A 24406-nucleotide genomic window follows, 5' to 3' on the forward strand; every position below is an offset into this window, starting at 1 on the left:
TAATCAGGAAATACACAGAAAATGAAAGCAGGGGCAGACTGCTTGGAATCAATATAAAGTGCTTTTCAAAGTAGAAACACAGCAGGAAGGGCCAAGACCCACCTGGAATTAAATCTGATTGAGAATGTCAAGGACAACAAGAAGAGCTTACATAAATAACAAAAGAAAAACCTAAGATAATGAGGGCCTCCTGCTAAATGGAAGGGGACCCTGGTGACAGGATGCAGAAAAGGTGGAGACAGTGAACGACTTCTTTGCATTGGTCTTCAATGGCAAGACCAGCTCTCCGGAGTATCTGACTCAGGAGACAGGGTAGAGGAATTTTGGAGGGAAGACTTTCCTTCAAGGAGGTCAAGGAGGTCTGGGTTAGAGACCACCCAGGTAAACTGAACATTCACAAGTCTATAGGTCCTGATGGATTGCATCAGCAAGTGCTGAGAGAGCTGGTGGGCACCATAATGAGGCTGCTCATGAGAGGTCAGGGCAATCAGAAGTACCTGAGGACTGGAAGAAAGCAAATGTCACCCTGGTCTTCAGAAATGGCAAAAAGGAGAACCCAGAGAACTACTGGCCAATCAACCTTATCTCAGTCCCTGGAGAGGTGATGGAATGTCTCCTTCTGGAGGCCATCTCTATTCATGTGGGTAACAAGAAGGGGATCAGGAGCATGGATTCACTAAGGGCAAATCATCCTTGGCCAACCTGATTGCCTTTTATGATGAAACAGCTACCTGGAGGGATGATGGGAGAGCAGTGGATGTTGTTTAACCTCAACAAAAGCAAGACTTTCAACACTATCTCTTAACAACATCCTTGTAGGTGAACTCAGGAAGTGTGGTCTGGATTGAGAACTGGCTAATCCCAGAGAAGTCACTGTCAGTGACACAGGTTCTGGTTGGAGGTCTGACACTTATGGTGTCCCCCATTATTCAATACTGGGAGTTGTTTAACTTATCCATCAATGACTTGGATGAAGGGGCAGAGATGTCCTCAGCAAGTTTGCTGATGGCACCAAGCTGGGAGAAGCAGCCAGTACTGCAGAGTGCTGTGCAGCCCTTCAGAAGGGCCTCAGCAGGCTGGAGAGATGGGCAGAGAGGAAATTCAGGGAAGGCAAGTGCAGGGAAGCACACTCCTCCTGCACCTGGGGAGGAGTGACCCCATGCACCAGCACAGGCTGGGGATTGACCTGCTGGAAAGCAGCTGTCCAGGGAAGGAGCTGGGGGTTCTGGTGGCCAGCAAACTGTCCAGGAGCCAGCAGTGTGCCCGTGCAGATGGGAAGGCCAGTGGTATCCTGGGGTGCACTGGGAAGAGCATTGCCAGCAGGCTGAGGGAGGTGATCCTGCCCCTCTGCTCAGCCCTGGTGAGTGCTGTGCCCAGCTCTGGGCTCCTCAGGGCAGGAGAGACACGGAGCTCCTGGAGCAGGTCCAGTGGAGGGCAGCAAAGATGAGTAAGGGAGGAAAGGCTGAGGGAGCTGTTCATCCTGGAGGAGAGACAGTTGAGGGGGGACCTTATGAATGTATGCAAGTATCTGCAGGAAGAGAGGATGGATGCAGGCTCTTCTTTGTGTTGCCAAGCAGTAGCACAAGAGGCAGTGGGCTCTTCCTGATGCACAGGAAGTCCCACCAGAAGAGGAAGAACTTCTTTACAGTGCAGGTGACCAAGCACAGGAACATATTTCCAGGGAGTCTTTGGAGTCTCCCTCACTGGAAGTACTCCAGAACTGTCTCACATAACCCTGTGTGCTGTGCTCTAGGATGATCCTGCTTGAGCAGGGAGGTTGGATGGGATGACCCACTGTAGTCCCCCCCAGCCTGACCCATTCTGTGATCCCGTCATAAAGGCATTGGGTGCAGAAATAATTTGCATATCTTCTTACAGACCCTCTTGGCCAACCGTTGACTTTCTTGATTTCTGAAAGTTTTAGAATGGCATGATGAGAACAGAGCCAGAAATTTTGACTGAAGTTTTCTCTTTCTTTATGTAAAAAGTGGAAGTATTCATTTGAATGTAAAAGCTAATAAATCTTCATTGGGTGGTTTTTTTTCTGGTCTAGGATTGAATTTTGGAAAGATTCATTTGTGTGAATTTCATAATCTCTTTTTAGCTTCCTTTCCCAACTTTTAAGACATATCTGCATGCTAAAAGTCTGGCAGTTGAAGTGCTCATGTAATATGTAGGTTCATCTATTTCAGGGAGAGTAACTGAGGTGGATAGCTCAGTGTTGCAGTATAATAACAGTGATAAAGTCTCATTTTCTAAACTTAAGCCTGCATTTATATCAAGACCAAACAGAAATTTTTCATGGAATGGAAGAAGAATTTCCTTGGTGTTATCTAGCTTTGGATATGTAATAGTTATATCTGTTGAAATAGATAATTAATTTTCTTCAGGACAGTTTTCAAAACGTAGTTGACTTTCTGTATCCAGTCATTCTTCCCTTTTATTATTTGGGTAGAGGAAAACCAATGTTTGACTTTTGATCTGTCTCATTTCTTGGTGAATTACCATGTTTATTTTCCAGTATAGGAATTAAATGTTTAATAAATTTTTCTTCTTTGGTTTTATTAGTTAGGTTTCTTCATAGTATGTTTGCTTTGATGAAAATGTGACAAACCATTTTAGAAAAATTGATCGTTAAACTAACATTTGTGTCTGATACAAAACATCTAAAATTTATAATGCTCAGTTTCATAAATATGCACATTTTTAATTGGATTAATTATATCTAAGTGTTTTTAACTCCAGGATAGATATCTTAGCAGTGTTTTCTTAAAGTTTGTTCTTTAAATTTTTTGTTAATATTGAGAAATCGTCAAATGAAGATATTTTTATTGTCTGATAACTTTATTCTGTAGAAAAAAATTATTTGTATGTAGTAAATAATTTTATGGGATAGTTATAATATTCAGTGGGAATTTAACTTCAGAAAGTGTGTGTGGAATTTTTTCACCTTTTTAACTTCTGGAAAAAGCTTGTCAATTGTCTACCTTCTCAGTTCCATCGAAGAGGCTGGAAGAAGGAAGCTTGGTTTTATTTGTTCATTGTGAAGTGTGCCAAGTTTACATGGGTCCTGTTAAAGAATAGCAGACTGCAGATTTTAGACCATCTATAGCACTTTGTTCCTCAAAACAGTGAGCTTTAATTTAGGACCTGTTCTTCAGCTGGCTACAGGTTGTATCTTCTCAGCATTCCATTAAAGGAAATGGAGATTTCTGCAGGGATGTGAAAGTTTTCAGTTTTGAATTGTAACACTAGCAGGTTAGTAATTAGCTTCTCTTGACCTAAACTCCTGTTGTGAAGTACTGGTTTTGTGTTAAGCACCATTTAAAGAGACAGTAGGTATACTTTTAAGCCAGACTTAATTATGAAATATGTCTCTTATTTTAGATGTGCAAACACAACACGTACTCAAGTCTAACCCAGGGTACCATGTTATGGAACCAGGAGTAGGAGATGTAGCTAAGATGTTCCTGCTCTTTATAGGGGGGTACTGTATCTTAGCTGTACCAATTTTCAAAGATAGATGGAGACACACTTTTGAAATGCCTTCTTTATTACTTTGTTCTTATTAAAACTGTGCGATATGTGTGTTCTTTTAAACACATAGTTTCACAAATCTCATTCAGTTTGTGGCCAGAGCTAAAGGGATGTGCATCTCCAGTGAGAGCCAAGGAAGGGTGGGGCCTTAAAAAAATGGGATCATAACATGTAGCCACTGTCTTTTTTTGTACAGATTAGTTGCACATGATTTGCAAACATTATTTCTGCCACTCACTCTTACAGCTTTGTTGAAGGAAGGGAATCTCTTGTAAGGAACTGTGTACAAATGACTGAGAAAATATTTTAAATGAAATTACAGAAGAATAGCAGCTGGTTCTGATGGCTAGGTTATTAAATGCTGCCTTTCAAATTTCTCTTATAAACTTGGGTTTGTACTATTTCTTATTGTCCTTTTTGTTTTTCTGATTCAGGGAGCTTGTTTATTGATGACTCTGAAAATTTGTATTGTATCACTTTCTTTTAGTATCTTTGTTAGTAATTTGATGGAAGCACATAAACACCTCAGCTGTTTATAAATGTAGTTAGTTGGAATCTTGGAAGGCGAAGATAATACAGGCAGCCTGGAAAGGGATGGAGGGGAAAAAAACCTGGTAAGTGCTTCAGCACCCCACTGCCAAGGACCAATTATTAGACACCGGGCAACCTGCTGAGTGCTTTCCTGGTCACCCCAGGGAGTTGGAGGGAAGCCAGGCTCAGGCCAAGAGCCCAGATTGCTAGAGAATTCCTGGTGAGGTGGCAGGTCTGAGGATGTTTGGAGAAGTCATTTTGGTGAGTCAGAGACCAGATCAGAACATGGGCAAGTGTGGGCTAGGTTTGAATGTATCATAAAATAGTTTAGATTGGAAGGCACCCTAAAGATCACCTTGTTTCAATGTTTCCCTTTTTCCAGTCCCCTGTAACTTAGCTTGATTGCTATGACTTTTCAAATATTATGGAACAGGGCTGTGCAAATACATCAACCAATTCCATCAGGACTCTGGGATGCATCTTATCAGGTGTCATGGACTTAACTTACAGTCAGGTTCCTCAGGTGATCATGAGTCTAATCTTCCCTTACAGTGGAAGGGTCTTTGTTCCTCTAGTTCCTGTCTTGCAGTCCATCCATTTAAGAAGTGTGGGAAGAGAGGTTGCATGCCAAGACTGAAGCAAAAAAGTTGTTGAGTGCCTTAGCCTTCTCCTCATCTGTTGTTACCAGTTTACCAGCCTTGTTCAGTGGGTGTGTACACCTTCTTTGACTTTCCTTTTCTGGCTAATATGCCTGTAGATGTTCGTGTTGTTCTTTGTATCCCTTGTCACATTCAGTTCCAGCTTCGCCATGGCCTTCCTCATCCCATTCATTCACAACTGGGCTGCATCCCTCTACTCCTCCCGGGATACCTGTCGTGGGACAGAGCAGAGGGAATGCATTCATGTCTTGCCTTTCCGTTCGACCAGCAGTCCCTTCTCATCCTTGCTATACTCTTGTCTTCCTTGCCTGATTTCTTGTGCCTGGAGATCATTAGCTCTTGTGCTCTATGGATGACATCCTTACAGATCTGCCAGCTCTGTTGCTCTCCCTTGTCCCTCAGGGCAGTTTTGCTGGGGTTTGTACTTGCTAGCTCCAGAGGCCTAACTTTAGTGCTCACCTGATTCACATCCCTCTGGACTGCAAACTCCGTCAGTGTGTAATCACTGTAGCCCAGGTAAAGGTTTGAGGCTTATTAGAGCTTTCTTGCATGCATCTTCACAGCAGTCTGGGCCAAGATTAGGGAGCTGCACTGTATCAGGGAGGGAGCTATGGGACCATCTCTGTGTTGAGTAAGGGGAAAGAGATACAGACTGCAGAGGAGGGTAGAAGAGTGGCTGCAGAACAGCTGGTCAAGCAGAGATCAACCCAAATGATCTGGAGCAAAGGGGTGTTTTCTTTTTTTGTGAGCTAGAGAGATAGAAATTGTAAACTGTGGTCAGTCCCAATTCCTGGAGAAATCTCTCGCCTGATAGTGGGGTAGTCTAATTCGTGAAACATGCAGGAGAGAATTGCTTTTTCCTGTAATCCTCATAATTCATTTTTCTATGAAGATATTATTTGCAGTGACTTTTGAGCAAATTTGTTTGAGCAGCTTGTTTAGGTCCATTACCTTGTCAGGGAGCAGACCAGGGCACATTTGTGTGACAAACCCTTTCTAAGAACTTAACCTCTCTACCTCTGTTGTCATGTTTTCTGCTACTCAGGGTGATCTGTAGCTTCTTCTAGGTGCTGTGGACTGTGTATGATGGTACACAAATAGCATGCACTCTTTCAAATGTCATTATAACTCAATTAAATCAGTGATATCACTAACTACTACCATAACAGGTCTTCTAACAGGCATTTAATCTCTCTTGTAGACTGCTTACACTTACCCTCTTACCAAAAGTCCTTCAGTAGCAGATATGAGACTGCCAGTCAGGTAGTGGCAACCCACACCACCAGACTTCTGTTCTACTGCACTTTCTCCACTATATATCCTTGAGTAGTCCCTGAAAAGGTGATGGACCTAAGAAAGCTGCTCATCCACAGCAGACTACTCATGGCCACTCGTAAATTTTCCTATTAAAAGCCATCTGGGATCCATCCGTGCTAGAAGCAGCCCTCTTGTTGTTTGTCCTCTGAAGCACTGGAAGATGAACACCTGCTGCTGTAGCATGTTTTATCTCAGAAAATGACATTTCTAGGATGTGTCATCTCTTCTGTGCAAGCACGGACCAAAAACTGATTTATTGGTGTGGTAGAGGAAAGCTTGCAATATGTGACTATTCCCAGCTGCTGGAATAACCTGTTCAGCTGCAAAGTTTGAGCAGAGTTCCTTGACGTTCTTTTTAGCCCTATCTTTTGATTTTTTTTTTCCAATTGCCCTTTTTTTTTTTTTTTTTTTGAGGTAAAAAAGGAGACATGTCAGTTTTAAAAACATAGTATTTTCACAGACAGCCTTTGATTAGCAAGAAGAGATCAGTCATTACCCTAATTTGCTTTCCGTTGGTGTATATTCTGTTGCAAGCAAAGGAGCAAGTGCCTTGAAACCTGCTTGCTCATTCAATTAGACCAAAAAATATGTGATTAGAGAGCAAGTGCTTATGGTTTACCAGATTTCTTGCTCTACAAAATGCGGTGGTTCCTGGAGAGAATCTAAACCAGAGCGAATTCTTCTTCTCCTCCCTTCTACCCCACCTCCAAAAAGGAGGAAGGTAAAGAGAAATATCTGGGTGGAGGTGATCCAATGAAGCAAAAAGCAAAATGGAAAATAGGAGTGATAGTGATGTGCTTTTCTGGGCAGGAGATAATGGCTGGATCTCTGCTTGTCCTAATTATGGTATAATGCCCTAGTAGAGTAAAACCCCAGCAATTCATTATCCAAATGATCAAAAGCTCATGGAAAGGAGTATCAGGAAGGTTTATAATTGTCTTCATATCTCTATAATGAACAGGGCTTCTGACACTGTGCTTACACTGGCAGTCAGGTTCTGCTCAGCTGTTTGTTCAGTGTGATGTTTCTGCTCTTGGTCTTTCCTACCCTGGTGGGTGACTAGTGTTAGGAGCTCTGCAGGGCACTGGGTGCTGTGGCTTTGATTCTTTAAACAAGATCTTCTCTACAGCTAATCCTCGATGATTTTAATAACTAGTTTGCTCTCCTGGTAAAATTGGATTATAGCACAGAAATCACGTTGTATTAAAGAAGTTAATCAGTTTCTCTTTGAAGAAACTGTAGGGTTGGAAAACTGTATTGCTTCATATGTTTTTCCTGTGATAATCCCAGTGTAAAATTATTTGCCTTAATAATACAAGCCATCTCACATTTATTTCTGGGGGTGGTAATCTGCAAAATCATGTAAGTATTACTTGTATGCCATTATATAAATTTTACATAAATCAAGGCATTTATATAAAAATATTTTTTACAATACAAAAGCAATACTTATTCTTCCTCAAAAATAATTGTCAGTGTTACCATTATGGTGAAGTGCTGGAGACATAGTGATTTCAGTTACTGGCTCTGTATGAAAGACAATGCATTCACCATTGTCCCACTCATTTTTCAGTCCAGTCCTGATAGAACATTTGTCATTAGCAAGACTGTACTGTAATTTCATAGTTTGTTCAATCTTTGAATTTGTTTCCAATATTTAATATTACCAATGTGCATTCCAATATTGTTAATAAAATTGGACTGAAGGTACTGAAATTCTTTCAGTCTAAAAAAATGGAATTTTTTATCAGATGATGTGAACTTTATTACCTCAGGTTGTATTATGACTTTTACCCTGTAACTTATTGAGGATATTTTTTATTTGGCAAAACAATGACTTGGGACCCAATAACTTATTGCCTTTCCATGAGTGATAAGTAAGCATAGTGCAGAATTTGCAGTATTGCTAGTTTTTGTAATTTTTCTACAGATTGAGCAATTTTGTGTAGTAATGGTTTGCACATCCATGGCAGCAGCTAAGATTTTTGACTGAGAACCTCAGCTTCCTTTAAGATAGTAAGTTTCTAGCCACCTTGGTTACAGAAAAGTTGATAAACATGCCTGAATGTGTTTAAAACACATAGTGTCAAGCGACAGACACACATAATTTATTTTTTTAAAAAACCTAATGAGTTGTAGAGACAGAATGATGACCTTTGAACACTTGTGGCTGCCAGTGCTGGCATGTAGGCGTTTTAACCTTTCTGCTGGCTTTCACATGCATGCCATTTCTACTGAGTTAGAGATCTATGTGGTTTTGGCAACAAAAGCTTTTCCACTGTGATTAGCTTCTCTTTGGTCTGACTTAAGCTTGCTTGTGTTCTGTTATGATACATGCATATTCCTCTCTTGCTCTTCTTAAAATCCCTTTTTGAAATATGTGTAAGAGCTCCCTTTTTTGACATTATAAAAGATAGTTCTGTGATTAAGACCTGTAGTGTTTATCTTAAGTGTGTAATTGTGATTTAAAAGAAATGCACCGCTACATACTGCAGAGAGGAGGTCTAAAATTTTCATCATTAGAGCTCTCTTAGGCACTGGGTGAGAGTTGGCAGAGTTGTTCCACTCCAAGCAGTTTAAAAACACTGGTTTCATGTTGCAGACTTCCATGGGACTCTTTGTCACTATTAATGTTTGCACTTGTCAAATGGAACAAAACAGAATAGGAGAGGAGGCTGTAAACACCTAAAAAAGTAGGTCAATGGGCCAGCAGGTTATTTGGCCAGACAAGAATGAGTGGCTTCATTGAATCATACTATAATTGTTTTTCTCCTGTTGGCAGATTGTTCTACTATGCTTTGACTTTCTATGTTAATGTTTGCATCTGTATTTTAACCACTTGAGAACTTCTGTTAGGTGCAGGAGAAGGTACTCTAACTTTTCAAATAAAATAAGTGATAATTCTAGTGTTTTCCATAAAAGTCATCAATGAATTTACAGGTAGCATAACCTTAGTTTATAGGTCCCAGCTTCCTTTTTAGAATTTAATGTACTTTAAAATAACATTTTTCAGAAATGGAAGAAGTACACATTATAGTGAATTTGTTTTATTTGAAGAACAGTAAGCAAGGCAGACAGAAATAGGGAGAGGGGAAGAAACCTGATTTCATGTCGCTTAAAAATTTGGAAAGCAGCATGGTTCAAGGGAAGTAACTATAAATGAAATGTAATGGTATAAAGAGACTGGAAGTAGGCAATCACTTATGTCAGTGCTGAGTTCTTGTCTGGAAGAAGTTCAGTTTTGAAACAAATTCATGATACATTCTAGGAATTGATTTTGAAGTGGGTTTTTAAACAAAGAGTTAATGCCTGTGTTTGAGGGAGAAGCAATAATGCAACTGGGCAACTTTGCTAGTTGTCAACAGCAGCAGCATTCTACACGTGCTGGAGTCCTGAGAAGAGCAATTTTGGAGACTTGGAGAGGAGATGTAACACGGAAAGCCAGAAGAGACCCTAATAAGAACTTCAGTGAAAAGATGTTTAAATAATGGTGTATAAATACACTTTAAAGGTAGTGTAAGTGGATGTGAAGATGTAGATGGTATGAGTGATACCAGATTTGAAAGTGAAAAGGACATCAAGGCTAAAGATAGGCATAAAGTGATAGCTTAAAGCCAAGATAAAACTGTCAGAATGTCCTGCTTATCAAGAAGAACTTTAAATCAATGTCAACTCAGATAGTAAAATACTTGAGCTATTTTTGATAAACAGAATATTGCATTTAGAGATTATTCTCATTAAAACAATTGTTTGTCTTTATTAAAAAATGAAGTAGTAGTTAATTTTTAAACTCAATGATTTTCAAGCTCTCCATTGTTATTTTTTGACAGTTTGGAATTTATTTTCTGCTGAAGAGGATACCTCTAACACCACATTGTTCTTCACGGGAACCAGGTTTTGTCCCTAAACCTCATACTTCAACAAGTCCCAAAGTGTAAAAGGTAAAACTGTGTTCTTATAATTGATAAGGTACCCATGGCTTTCAGTTATCAACACTGATGGGCTGAGTAGCAGTGTTAAGTAGTGTCTTTTGCTCTCCAGAACATGACTGAATTTGAATCTTAGAAAATAGACATAGTCCTTTTTTTACCTTGTGTTTACCTTCATCTTGACCGGTTTTAGTGGCATTATCTCTGCAGTCTTAATCCTTTGCATGTATAAGCACTGAGAGTGTTCAGTGCCTTGCAAATGTGGATGCAAAGAGAGAAGAGTCAGACCTTGAAAGGTGAGAAACCAGTGTGCTCCGGGTGCATTTCCTGTACTTTTCAGTACTTTATTTGTCTTGGATACCAGATCTAGGTTGCCGGTTCTGACATAGGATCTTTTAGATTGTAATGAATGATTTTGTTGATTTCTGGGAATTGAGTGCACTGTTAAAGTGAAAAATACTGACTTCTAAATTCTGATTCTGCATAACGTATATGTCAGTTATGTCACAAGCAAAAGTTTTCTGTATTTAGCTGTACAGGTGTTTTTCTTTTGCAGATTAGGGAAAGTGTATAATTTGTTTTACAGAATTTCATGTTGCTCTTGATCCCTATAATTTTCATTTTGGTATAAAAATGAACACAGAGCTAGAAGTGTAATTAGTGCATAGCTGTATTAGTGTTTACCATGTAAGCTAAATGAAACAAGTTTTATAGCTTTTGTCTTGATTGTAAACTTAGTTCCATGCCAGTCACGATAGTTAGCTTTTACTGCTGAGCAACCTGTCTCTTACTGTGCACTTTTGACAAAAATTCAAACAGACGCTTCTTCACAATTCACTTTTCTCATGCCGTTTGTAGCTGGTTTTCAAATGGCACAACTCTGTTACTTGGCCAACTAATTTGAGGAATTTAATTTGTCAATATTATGGCCAGGGCAGTTGCTATTTTGAAGAATTGGAGGGAAGAAGTGGTTTGCTGCCAGTGTGTCTTCATAGCACAAGATTTTGGAGGGTAAAGGCAAGGCAAAGGTGGTCCATACTAATTGAAGAAGTGGGATATTTGGGTAGAAACAACAGCATGCCTTGTGATATGCCTTGAAAGAGATTCTGCTGCAGCACAGCTCTCCCATTTACTTTCCTGCTGCACTCAAGTTATGAAACTTTGTGGTGAAAAATAGTTTCCTTCTTGTGAAGGAAACCCACACAGTATGTGGCTGTTGTAGATGCAGAGACAGTTTGGTTGAATCACAAGCTTTCTTCCTCAGTTCCCTCATCAGGCTTTTGCTGCCGTATTTCTTGTGGTATTGACACTGCAAGTTCCACTGGTTTTAGTACTCTCAAAAACAAATAAATCTTTTTCAGAAAGTATTGAGTCACTAAATGGACTAATATCATCTTCTTTGAAATAAATAGCCTTTTTCCTATTAAGTTTGTATCCTGAAGATTGGCAAGTTCCTTTCATATGAAACTTACTGCATGAAGTTGTTCCCTGATCACTGCCAATGTTACAAGCCTGCTGCTTCATTTGAGCAGCTTCTGAAAACTGACTTTTCATATGAAAGAAACAGGTTTAATTCTATGGTTTTATGTTTGAATTTAGCCTTTTCATAACCTGTGTTATATTGCTTCTCTCACTATTATTATTTTGTTCACATTCTTAACTCAAAGTCAAATGCAGATCTGGAAAACCAAAAACTTCCTGTCATGAGTAAGTGACTGCTTTAAGAAATGGTCAGATTAAATTTCTCACAGTACAGAGATCACATTCTAATTGGTGTCTTGTTGTTATCTTTTTACGTGTCTATAATAAGAGTGTGCTCAAGAAAAAGTACAGTAAGAATAAATTACAGTTGTAAAGTACTATATCCCAAGTGCTTTCTGTTTGCACTGTTTCTAAATAGAAAGTACTGCTAAGTGTATTTAACATCTGTTCAGCCTTCAAACTTACGAGGGTTCTTTAGGAAAAAGTTAAAATAAAAATTAAAAGCTATATCTGAATTCAGAGTCATAAAAAGGTTTCTACTAGTTTAGTAGAGACTTATTTACTGTAGCCTTTAATAATGTTCTCTTCAGCTCTGTCCTGTAAAATGAGATATTAAGCCCCAGGTTATGCTGGAAATGGAGACTGCTTTAGAGAAGGTAGGAGGACAGAGAAGAAGGTTGGAAGAGATGGGAGGATTGGGAGCAAATGAAAATGTCAGTATGCTCTAACAAAGATCACATTTTTTTCTCTCATTTTGATGTTATTTCTTTTCTTGTAGGCAAGCGTACAAATGTCTACCACAAGACTAAAGTGTGATATGTTATGTTTTTTACCATAAGCACCCATAAAATGAGCTCCATTGCAGACAGGTATGTTAATAGATATGGAGAGTTTTGGGAGAATTACTGTTCAGTTCTTTCTTTAATAGATTTTTTTGTATGGTTAATACATTTCGATGTTAACTTATGCAAAAATTAAAGAGTGATTCATTATTTTTGACAAAGTTAATTTGGTAGTTGTTAGATGTGTCATTTTGTAGTCACTGGAAACAGTGATTTCATTTGCTTGAGGTTAATCTTAAAATGCATTACTTGCTTTCAGCCATGGACAACATCTGTGCAAATTGAGCTGATTTTTAACGTTTACTTGAACTTTTAATTTTTTTAGTACTTCAGTTTTTGATTAAGAAAAGCAAATATATTTAAATGATTAGTGTTGCTGTAGATGATAGTAAAGGGACCTGCTAACCTATTTCAAGGGAAAAGTAATAGCTGAGGTATATTTTCTACTTGATTCCTTGAGCTGCACTCTCTTAGCAGCTTAGGTGAACATCTGTACTTAATATCCTGTATATTACCATTTTAGAGACTTAGGGAAATGAAACTTGCATCTAATTTATGTCAAGTTAAACACAATTAAAAAAAAAAGAATAAAAGCAAAAGCTAAAACTTCTGTAATGCTTGTTTAACTTGTCAGTTCTTCTAATGAAATTTTGTGGCATCTCACTGAAACTTCAGCCTTTTAGATATATAAATTGCTTCTAAAAGCTTGATGTTTATGTAGTAGCATACAAAATAGTAACTTCCTAACATAACTGCTTATCGTAATGTACAGTACAGTTGCCTGATGGTTTATAAATCAGAGAGATGAGGTAAGCATTTTAGAAAGGTTACTTGGCTTAAGAGAAGGAAACATTTGGATAAGAAATTCCAGGATAAACACACAGGGGTCAGTGTGGACAGCACTAAATAGACTGAAAGCAGGGAGAAGTTAGAGAAATAACATGTGAAAGTCCATTACGCAGCAGTTTTGGAAAACAGAAGAACAGTTTTGACTTCACTTTCAAAGCAAAAGGAAGTGAAACAAAGGAATTGTATGAAGGATACTGAGGCATCTTCAAAGGAAATCACATTCTTATTTTGGTATTTTAACACCTCTTTAGCAGTAGATGGACAGTTGTCAAGCTAAGAAATTTATGTGATACTTATTGAGGAAGAAAATATAATGAATAGTTACTGTTTAACATTGATATTAGTTATGTATTTATGAAATTGAATATATGGACAAAGTATAGCATATTCCTTAGGACTCTTCCACTAATAGTATTTCATAATTTAAGAAAAATACATTTTCAATAATTGGAATAGAAATTGCCAGTAAGTAAAACTAAATTACATATGTCCTGTCCCGTGTTTTCAAAAGGGTAGGTAATTGAGAAGGCAGAAAACCAAATTTAAGCATTGTTCAAGTAAGTGTTTATATAGGGCTGTAAGTTTTTTTTAAGAAACAGTTGTGTCAGAAATAGAAGGGGTTTTTTGCTTTTTCTTTAGTAAATGCAAACAGAACATAGAACACTTAGCTTCAGGTTACTGATGATGGTCCTTGTGAGACATAAAACAGTTGCTTTCTTGATGTAATGGAGATGATGATGGTGAATAGTCAGCTCTTTCCCCTTCCTCCTTCTTTGTGATTGGACTTGAAAGGAGAGGAATTTCCACTCCAACAGTTATTTCTTTTCATTTCTTTCAGAAATGACGGAAGCATTTTTGATGGGCTGGTGGAAGAAGATGACAAAGATAAAGCAAAAAGGTAAATTTCAAAGTTATTAAAGCTAAGAAGGATCCTATACTTGTATGCTTTAATTTACCAGTGTGATTTCTAAACAATAAAATAGTTACTCTTACAAATAAACATATTACTCAACAGCATATCTTCTACTGTGATCTTTCAGGTATATTGTATGTTTATAATTGTGGTTCAGTTATTCGTGTTTTGTAAAAGGATACTTTATTTCAAAGGCTTCACTGCACTGTTCCTTGAGGAGGAAGCCATTCTTCAAAAATGTTGTCTGAGATACGGAGTAGGTGTTTTCGTGGCAGTTACAACAGAAATTCTAAAGGGGCTGTTTGCTTCAGGAACCTGGAAGTAGTATACAGCTTATAAGAAAGTCTCATGGTTTTTATAAAACATTTCCTGATTTGCTTTTCAGAGTGTCTCGAAACAAGTCCGAAAAGAAACGTCGAGATCAGTTTAATGTACTTATCAAAGAGTTGGGTTCCATGCTTCCAGGTAATGCTCGGAAGATGGATAAATCCACTGTGCTGCAGAAGAGCATTGACTTTTTACGGAAGCACAAAGGTAACAATAAACGTTATTTATAAATTCTTAATTTTTTTAATGATAAGTTATTACATAAAATATTAAAAATTTTTAGCTTTTTTAAGGAATTTATCAAAAAGATGTGAAGCACTTCTGGAGAAAGATATTCTTAAGATCATCTAGGTAGCAGAGATGAAACTGTGTAAAAGCCAGTACTATTTGTTTTGTCCCATAGTTGTCAATTAAATCTGTTTCACAAAGAGAAGATCTATTTTTGAAATAACCTCTAAGTTTTTTGTTCTGGACAGATGTTGGTGCAAGTTGTTAGAAGTTTTGCTTCACAGGAAAGCTGCTGATCCATTTCATTGGGGGTACTTGCTGGAAATACTTACTTGGTTATTTAGATAACCTTAATTAAACATTTGATTAATCTCTCTGGGTCCTACAGGAAGCAAGATAAATCTCTGAAAAGCTAGTCCAAGAGAAGTTAGTGCTCCTTCTTGTCATGTCAAGTGCCTACACAACAAGCTGCTTAAACAAAGGTGATAAGGCAATAGGGCATTGTGATTTCCAGCAATGTTTCTGAGTTGGTTGCTTGACAAGAGAAAGTGAAACACAGGGGCATAGAGACCAGGAGTATGGGCATTTCATTTTGGCTTTTTTTTTTTCACTTTTAGCTGGGAAAAAAATGCCAGAAAAATCTATAAATACTTTTACCTAAACTTTTAAAGTTTCAAAATGTATGCATGGATCTATAAGCCACTGAGTGTATGTGTGTGTGTGTGTGTTGTTCTTTAAAGGTCATGTGAAATGTCAAAATTATCAATATCCTTGAACATCCTTGCTATGCTTTGTTTCTCTGGCTGTTTGCATCAGCTGATGGTGGGATATACCCAGATATGTTGTATCGAAGTTTGTTGAGGGTTGTTATTTCTGTCATGAAAAAAATTCTTCCACGAAATGTATGCTTGTTTATGGCTGTTAGATATTATATATATATAGAAAAAAAATCTCTGTTCCTGCTCCTACACTTGTTCTTAATATGGCACCTTGTGGTTCACACTGCCAAGAATAAGATGAAAACTGAAGACTATGGACTCTTTTTCTAATTAAATAATTTCATTGGGTAATTTCTTGGAATACATACTATCTAGAAAGCAGTAGGGTCAAAAGAAGTAGGTATAAGGTTATAAAATGAGTAAAGCTATTAAGTGGATGAATAGTTATGTAATTATCAACAATATGTGTGTCAATTAATTTGAGGTATATGTTTTTCCATGCCCTAGCACATCTCTTGCATTAGCATTATGTTTCCAGTAACACCAAATGTGTACTGAATATTGCTAATAAAATTGTAAACATATCTCAATTGAGAAAGGAGGGGGGTATAATTCATATAAGAATTCATAGGGTTGGGGATATTCTTTCCAATTCAATACTGATTATGCTGTTTTAATTTTCTGAGATATGTGTGTCTCTTAACAAAAAGAAAAGCAGTATGAAGGCCCCTCTTGTGTAAAATTCAGTTCTTTAGGTTATAAGGCTTTGTGAAAATCAGTTCTGTTTCAAAATTATTTTATTTTCGTGATTCCTGACACAAAACATAGAATGCAGAACAAATGTGTGTCAGCCAGCCAGCAGCACCAGCCATATTATTTTTTTCTTCAAAGTGCTTTCTGAGATTTGATTTTTTTAATAAAGGGGCAAAAAGCAGCTCTGGAGATGGTTGCCTTTCAAGGCATGGCACTTCTGTCCTTCACTTGGTATGACAGAATGCAGTTCTGTGTGACTGCACGTATCATATTAAGTTCCCTGAAGCTCTGGCTGCCAGTCCTTACTAGCATTGCTGTGCAATATTTTACATTAAAATATGTTTTTGGACAAAATGTTGGCAAAGTTCAGAAGAATATTTTATCTTCTGAAGTGCTTGGATATGTTACAATAAAGCTGAATGACTAGCAATAAATGGATTGTTCAGCACTGAGTAGCTGCTTTATGGCTGAAATCCTACTGTTTTCAGCCACCAGGATTTAACTGCATTGCCTCTGGTTCTTTCTGGACTATCTCCAGATTATCCAAGTTAGGTACTGTGGCACCAGCTCCAGATGAGCTTTCTGAATTGATTGTTGGCAAGTGTGGATTCTATTTCTCACTGGCCAAAATACAGGAGGCTAAACACACTGAAATTGTATCACTGAGAGCTTCACTTTGATTAATATTGCCTGTCATCTTTCTTTGAATTTGTAAACAAGAAATTTTTTAAAATTAACAAATACTGAGGTAGAATAATTGCAGGTAGTAGACTGATATTCCTACAACCCACAGAGAAATGGTACAGATCTTAGCTTGGCTAGCAATTTCTTTTGAGAATTCTCAGTGCTGGTGCAGAGTTACTTCAGATACAGAACTTGAAGACTGAAGTTTAATGTGTGAGTTTGGTTATGCTCTTTCTGTTACCTAGCTCAGGAATGTGACCTTATTGTCATTTATCTATGGGTGCAACCCTCTGACAGAATTTCTAGGCAGTTCTCTGAAGGTACCAAGTGAAACATGTTCTTTGTGTTGCTTAGCTCTGTTTGCCTCTATCACACTTGCTCTAATGATGGAAAATGTAAAAGAAGACCTGTACTTGTGGTAATTCAGAATGGTGTGTTAAAGACATGAACATGAGCTTTTATTTAGCATAAATCCATTCTAGTGCAAAAGACAGTATTTTTAATTCTGAAGTAGGATGGTTATAAGGGCCAGAATGAGCCAATGAATCAGACTTTCCCAGTTAAAAGTGAAGATTATCTGTGTTCTGTGGAATGAATGCACTAAGTTCCTGGAATTTTGCCTCCACTTTGGTGGCAGAGCTTTTCGTTTTTATGTCCTTTGACTTGCCCTTCAGTGTTCAGTATCTATCAAAGCTACATTTGAGGTTATACTTAGGTTCTATTTATTCTTCAGCCCACTTTTTCTGCTTTATGCTACCATTTCAAAACAGATTGGAAGAGCCTGATTAATTTTTATGTTTTGTAAGAGCTGATAATTGGAAAATCTTATTTGTTGTTTTTTTCACCTCTTCTTGCAGCTTTCCACTTTTGGCCAGTTTCTTGCATGACGTTGCTGTTGTTTGCTGTTCTTTTAGTTAAGTCTAAAGCTCTTTTGTCAAGTTTTCCCCCTTCAGTGTGGTAAACAAAATTACAAACTGCTCCAGCCCTTTGCATAGTTTAATTCCAGGTTTTCTGGTTCTTTAAACCGTCTGAACTAAAACTCTAGCTTACAATCTTTGTACAGATTTGTCTTCGAAATCAAAAACCTTAAAGAATTGGTTTGGTTCTTTTGATTTGTCTGAATACTTAATTGCTTGTCCAATATTGTTCTTAAAACTTCTGTGATGCCCTTGTTATTCATCAAAACTGAAGCGCTGCGAGGTCTTGCTTCTTGTTTCAGTTATTGGTTGATAAGGAAGCATCACTTTCAGAACCCAGGGTCAGCCTTTGCTTAGCAGCTGTTGATCCTCTCACCTGTATATGGAAGTTAATCTATATATTTCTCAACTCCTTCAGGAATCTCTACATAATCTCTACATCTATGTCCAAACTCACCTGTGTGTTTGCAACAGATAGGCATTCAGGAGTGGAGCTTGTCATAGAGCACTTAACAGTCTTTGCTGAAAAACGACTCCTTTTAAAGTGTAACCAGAAAAGAGCCGGAAGAAGAGAAGGGACAATGACAATTATTTTTTTTTTGCAAGGGTCAGAATGACAAGGATTTGCCAAGATACTGGAGTATTAGCCATTTAAATTACATAAGCACATCAGGAATTTTGGCTTTCTGAAACTTTGTAAACAACACTCTTAATAAAACATTTTATTATTTTCTCAGAGGAAAGCATAGTATTTTTTCATTATCAAAGTCCATTACTTCAGTATTACCTTGAAGTCTGGCAGGACTGTAGCACAAACTGGTTGAAGGAAAGAGAAAACAAATTTAATTATGACATGGGAGAAGACATTTTAAGGAGCAATATCTATATATAATGAATGAACAACAGAGGAGACTGGAGAACTTTCTGCACTTTCTTAACTGTGTATATGTAGTTTATGGGAAAAAATGGCTTTTGGAAGTATTAATCCTTATCCTGTGTATGTGTTTGATTGTAGAAATTACTGCACAATCAGACGCCAGTGAAATTCGACAGGACTGGAAACCAACATTCCTTAGTAATGAAGAGTTCACACAGTTAATGTTAGAGGTATATTATTTCTGGTTTTCTGGGAGTAGAATAATTCCTCACCAGGAGTCATTCCATTCTGAAATTTTGCAGTTTGATGACATACCTTTTTATTCTCATATTTGGGTTGTAACTATATGTTTTCCTGAAGATAAACCGTCAAAAATCCTATGTATTCAGAGTTTCAGGAAAGCAGATTTTCTTTGAACTACATTTTCAATTAAATAAATGTAGTAACAGAGCAAGTCCATAAATGAAGGTGTTTACTGTCCAAGTGGATATTTTAAATTATCAGCAGAAGGAAGGTACTAGAGAAAGAATTATTGTGCATAAGTTAACAATCCTAATTATGAAAACATAACATATCCATGTAACTTGTGAGCAATAAGTAAGTGTTTTAATATCTTTATTTGCTATGCTTTCAAAAACTTGTATGAGAGTATTATTTTGAAGATTACGTGATTAGTTGCAAAACTACAGAAAGAAACTTTAAGTATAAGCTATTTTTTCATTAAAAATGAACATAAGTCATATCTTGTTAGTGAAACAATTTTTAATAATAGTTAAATGAAAAATATTACAAATTAACAAAAACTTTTTTATTTTCATTCCATAGTTAAACCTTTGCTTACAAAAAAAAATCTGGGTTTTGGTATTCAAAAGATTTTTTTAAAAAATCCTCTGATATAAGAGGTTTTTACAAAGGTGTGAGCTTTAAAATTTTATTTAGAAATACAGTTGTCATGCTTCTGTTGGTAGTTTTCAACTGAAACATGTTGTATTCAGAGGAAAGAAATTTGAGTTCAGTAGAAGATAAGGCAGTCAGAACTATATCTCACAACTTCGCAATAAAATCTCATTACATTTGAGATTGGGAATATTGAGATTTTTAAATACTAAAATTCATTGATTTTGCCAGCTGTTTTACTTGTTCTTCTCATAGTTTTCCCACATCTTCTTGCTTTTGTCTCTAGCTCATTTTTATGAGCTTTCTGATGTCTAAAATGGTGATGGAATTAAAAATAACAGGCAGGCAGAGTGGGAGTTGGGGAAAACAGTAGCTGTCTATATATGTACTTGCTTCTGAAACCACAGATTATTTAACAACAGAACTGTATAGAAATTGTAATGCTTTTAGTGTAAAAATAAGATTAAGGATTTTCAATAGGGAAAGACATTCCCATTTCTGTAATAAACTAAAGTAAAAATGGTCTGTATTATTTTCTGTATTGATTATAGCTTAACATTTTTAGTATGCTCTGCTTCTTTTTTATTTAACTGCCCATTATGTTTAATTTCAGGCTCTTGATGGTTTTTTTTTAGCAATTATGACAGATGGAAATATAATTTATGTGTCTGAAAGTGTAACTCCCTTACTTGAACATTTGCCAGTAAGTAACAAATTGCTTTCAGTAACCTATCAGTTTTTTGTGGTTGATTGGTGTTCTGATATGAGTACTAATTAATTGTTGGCCTTTTTGGCATTCTAGGACAGATGTATGCTATGTTTTAATGTTTCTGATTTTTGCTTCAGCACAACTGCTTCCTACTGGTCTCTCTTATATATTAAACATTTCCTTTGGAAATGCAGAATGCAGTCAGCACACTGTTAGAAAGGATTATGAAGTGCCTGGCATCAATTTCAGTGTAACAGTTGATTGCAGGAGGCCCTTTAGAGTTCTCAGCCTCTACATGAGTCAGAAGAGTATTACAAAAGATCTTAATAATTGAAATTTTTTAAACTGCTTTTTACTTCTTTCTTGACAAAGCACTCTGATAAATACATTGCTGCTGGTTCTGCTTTTTGAGTTCATTATATATTTGTGGGTTTATCATATTCACTTTAATCTGGGTAACATTGCTCACTGGTACATGTAACATTCTAGTTTTTAAAGTTTTGAATAATGTTACTCTGAAGTGAGGCAAATTAATCAGTGAGAGCAATTGATGAATTAAATTGAGTGCTTTCCTAGAAGAGAAGGACAAATTCTCTTTAAAAGCGAGTTGTCTTACTGCGGTAAGAGACAAAATAAATTCTCTTAAGGTATGTGTGATAACAGTGTGAGAATTTTTAAAAATATGCAGGTGATTGTGATTTTTATTTTTTCTTTTAGTAGAATTTGCCAGCTTCTCAGACGCCAGGTTCTTGTTTCTGGCTTTTAGATGTGATTTATGAATTCTAAACAGACATTTTATGATTCCTCTTTTTTGAATACTTAACCAAACGCATTTATGTATATAATAGTTGTTCCGTTTCGCTGCATCCATCTCTGCTGTTCGCAGTTTTGTGTCCATAGCTGTGGAACTGATTATAAAATATGGTAACTGGCAACTCATCCTCACCCAGCAGCTCACTCATCACCCCTGAGTGGGATGGGGGAGGCAATTGGAAGGGGAAAAGTGAGAAAACTCATGGGTTGAGATAAAGACAGTTTAATAGGTAAAGCAAAAGCCATGTATGCGAGTGAATCAAAGCAAGGAATTCATTTACCACCCTCCGTGGGGCAGGCATATCAGACTGAGGTTTTTTCTTGGAAATTACTAATATGTATTCTAGCAGGTGGCTTTGTTGAGTCAGTAATGAACTGTGGAATTGTTTTGCATTAAAATAGTAGGCTTTGTGGCATTGTACATCTTGAATTAATGCTTACTAAATCTTTTTCTTTCAGTCTGATCTTGTGGATCAGAGTGTATTTAATTTTATCCCAGAGGGGGAACATTCAGAAATTTATAAAATATTGTCTTCTCATCTGCTGGAAAGTGATTCCCTGACACCGGAATACTTAAAATGTAAGTAGTTATTTTGGGCTAACCCCTCTAGGCAGCTCAGCCCCGCATAGCCACTCACTCACTCCTCTCAGTTGGATGGGCAAAGAATCAGAAGAGTAAAAGTGAGCAAACTTTTGTGTTGTGTTAAAGGCAGATTGAAGGTGAAGTCAAAAGCTGTCTTCACAAGCAAAGCAAACTAAAGAATTCATTTGCTCTGTCTGGTCAGTAGGCAGTTGCTCAGCCATCTCTAGGAAAGCAGGGCTGTGTGTGATGATTACTTGGGAAGACAAATGCTATAAACCCATGTCTCCCCCTTCTTCCTTTCCCCAGCTTTTATTGCTGAGCACAGTGCCATACAGTATGGAATATCCCTTAGTTCAGCTCTCCCTGCTGTGTCCCCTCCCAGCTGCTGGTGCATCCCCAGCCTCCCCAGTGCAGCAGAGGGAGATACAGAGAAGGCCTTTGCGCTGTGCAAGTGCTGCTGGGCAGTAATGGACACATCCCTGTCTTTGCAGCACTGTTCTAGTCAAAATCCAAAACAGAGCAACATGTGAGCTGCTATGGAGAAAATTAACCCTATCCCAGATAAAACCAGTACAGTGGTTGTGTTAAAACTATCTACTTGGAATTATACAGGATCAGTTTTTCCAGTGTGTTTTGGTTTAGGGCAAGTTTGGGAGATAACTTTTAAAGGGGCTTTTCTACGAAAGCAGATTCAATTGTTCTTTCCTCCTTAACTGGTTTGGGAGAAAATATTTCTTTGGGGAAAAAGTGGAAAGAAACCTGTTTATTAAACAATAGAACCCAAACAATATAACTTCTCACTGCTCCAAAAAAACAAACTCAGAACAGTCCCCTCCCCAGGTTGCAGTTTGTCTCACTCAGTTTCTGATCAGTCTCTCTGGTGCTGGAAATGCCGCGGCCCAGGCCCGGCCAAGGGGCCTCAGGTGGAGCTGCCGGTGCTCTTCTGGGTGTTCAGTCCAGAGCAGGCTTGAACAGATCTAAGAAAAAGGAAAAATCACAGTCTAAGGAACCTCTTTGCTTCAGCTAGCTAAAACTAACTAAAAGCAAAAAAAAAAGGAGAAAAGAGGAGCTCTGTCTTGCTGTCTGTACATCTGCAGACAACACAGTCCAAGAGCAGGAATGTGGAGGAGTGAGTGCAGTCTGAAAAACAAACTGCCCGCTTCTTCCCTCCCCTCTTCACTCTCTGGAAGAGTCTTAAAGGTGTAAAACTTATTCTTCAGTATAAACAGAACAAGACGATTGGGGATAAAAGCATCATACAGTCAACTCAAGACACAGTGTTATTTAAGCAAACACGTATTCTTCAGCTCTGACGAATAGAAGTATTACTTTGTGTCACCCCTGCTCTAGAGTAGAATTTTCAAAGTTATATTGCCTTTCAGTCTGTAAGTTTCCTGTTCTGTCCTGTAAGAAATGTTCATATTGTTTATAGAGCTTCTAGTTAGTCAGTTTAGCAGTTGGCAATTATAAATACATAGCAGCCTTTTGGAGTTTGGGAGCATGTGCTTTAGTGAACTTAAGTTCAGGGCATTTTCTTTAATACAGCTCTAGTTCTCAGCGGTTTTCATGTCACTAATATTCAAGCCCTTTGTGCACAAAATCTAAAGGAGTTCTTAGGTTAGTTACTGTCATGCTGTTAAAAGCAGACACTGTTGATGCCTTATGATTTTACCCTTTATATTTTTCAAATCCTGTACTGCACTAGTGCATAACTCTAAACTTCATATAAAGTTAGTTAAATGTCTTCACATTTTGGTCAGACAGAACAATCTCTCTAGGCCTGAGGTTCAAGGACACCCTACAGCCTCAGGTCCCGAAAATTGTAAAGAAAAGTGAATTGTGAGGGAGGAAGGGAGCAAACTGGGGGTATATGACTTTATTACCTGAAGCTGTAATTGGAGGATTAACCCCTGGTATGTAAATGGACCAAATATGTATATCTGTCTGAAAAACTCGTGACTGTCGTCTGTCTTGGGTGTATCCTCTGGAAGGCTTCTGACTGCCCAAGGTGTACCTGTTTTAATATACCCACTTTATTCTCTTAATCTTGTCTGGCCTCTGTTCTAGGTAGTCACTGCAAGGCATCACTGTAGCCAGCTGTAATAACTACACTTACAGTACCTCAGTTGTATTCAGTTTAATTATTCCTACTTTCCATTTCATGATGCATGTGTAGCATCAAGCATACAGCCTATTACTTTGTTTTGTTTTGTTTTGTTTTCTAGCAAAAAATCAGCTAGAATTCTGTTGCCATATGCTGCGAGGAACAATAGATCCAAAAGAGCAACCTACATATGAATATGTAAAATTTATAGGAAATTTCAAGTGTTTGAATCATGGTAAGTAATTTCAGCAGTGTTGGAATGGAATACGTAGGCAGCTCCACAGCTAAACTGACTTGGGACTATGGTGCAAAATATAGGTGAACTAAAATCAGGCTTTCAAAAGAAGATCTTAAAGCAGTTTTGTCACTTCTATATTGGTGTAATGGAAAAGAAGAAAAACTGCCTATCATGTATTACAGGTCTGTGTATTTGAATGCAAAATGTAGCAATGGTGCTTAATGATTTAAATTAAAGAAAACTAGTATTCTGTAAAACATTGTTTAAAAGAATGTAAGAGAAATTTAAGCACATGCTTTAACATAAAGAGTCTGAATTTAGTTCAGCATAAGCCATATTTAAGCAGGTGACTAACTTGAAGATTAGTGATACTGAGTACCTGCACAGGAAACTGGGAAGGAAAATGTAGGTTTTCCCCCCCATTTCCGTTCTGTGCGTCACTTGACAGGAATTACCACTCAGATGAGTGGGTGGGCTGTACAGTTTTTTGCATTGAGT

At 37.5% G+C, this 24406-nt stretch overlaps 1 protein-coding gene across 12 annotated transcripts in view; it reads left to right on the forward strand.

Annotated features, from left to right (window-relative positions):
- The window catches only part of CLOCK (clock circadian regulator), a 65610-nt gene that overhangs the window by 19835 nt on the left and 21369 nt on the right, over positions 1-24406 (forward strand). For 11 of the 12 annotated variants that reach the window (XR_005952499.1, XM_041402519.1, XM_041402509.1 and 8 more), the window contains exons 3-10: positions 9875-9985; positions 12234-12324; positions 13985-14044; positions 14445-14593; positions 18703-18794; positions 20075-20164; positions 21443-21563; positions 23792-23905. Coding sequence is in view for 11 of the 12 variants with exons in the window: in XM_041402519.1 (XP_041258453.1) it covers positions 12278-12324; positions 13985-14044; positions 14445-14593; positions 18703-18794; positions 20075-20164; positions 21443-21563; positions 23792-23905 (673 nt within the window). In the remaining variant the exon portion in view is untranslated. Of the gene's footprint in view, positions 1-9874; positions 9986-12233; positions 12325-13984; positions 14045-14444; positions 14594-18702; positions 18795-20074; positions 20165-21442; positions 21564-23791; positions 23906-24406 lie in introns of those variants that run through there. The other variant, XM_041402520.1, reaches the window with a different exon arrangement.

Source organism: Onychostruthus taczanowskii, unplaced genomic scaffold (genome assembly GCF_017590055.1).
Source record: "Onychostruthus taczanowskii isolate IOZ18803 unplaced genomic scaffold, ASM1759005v1 scaffold2, whole genome shotgun sequence".
In the NCBI taxonomy this organism is placed as follows: domain Eukaryota; kingdom Metazoa; phylum Chordata; class Aves; order Passeriformes; family Passeridae; genus Onychostruthus; species Onychostruthus taczanowskii.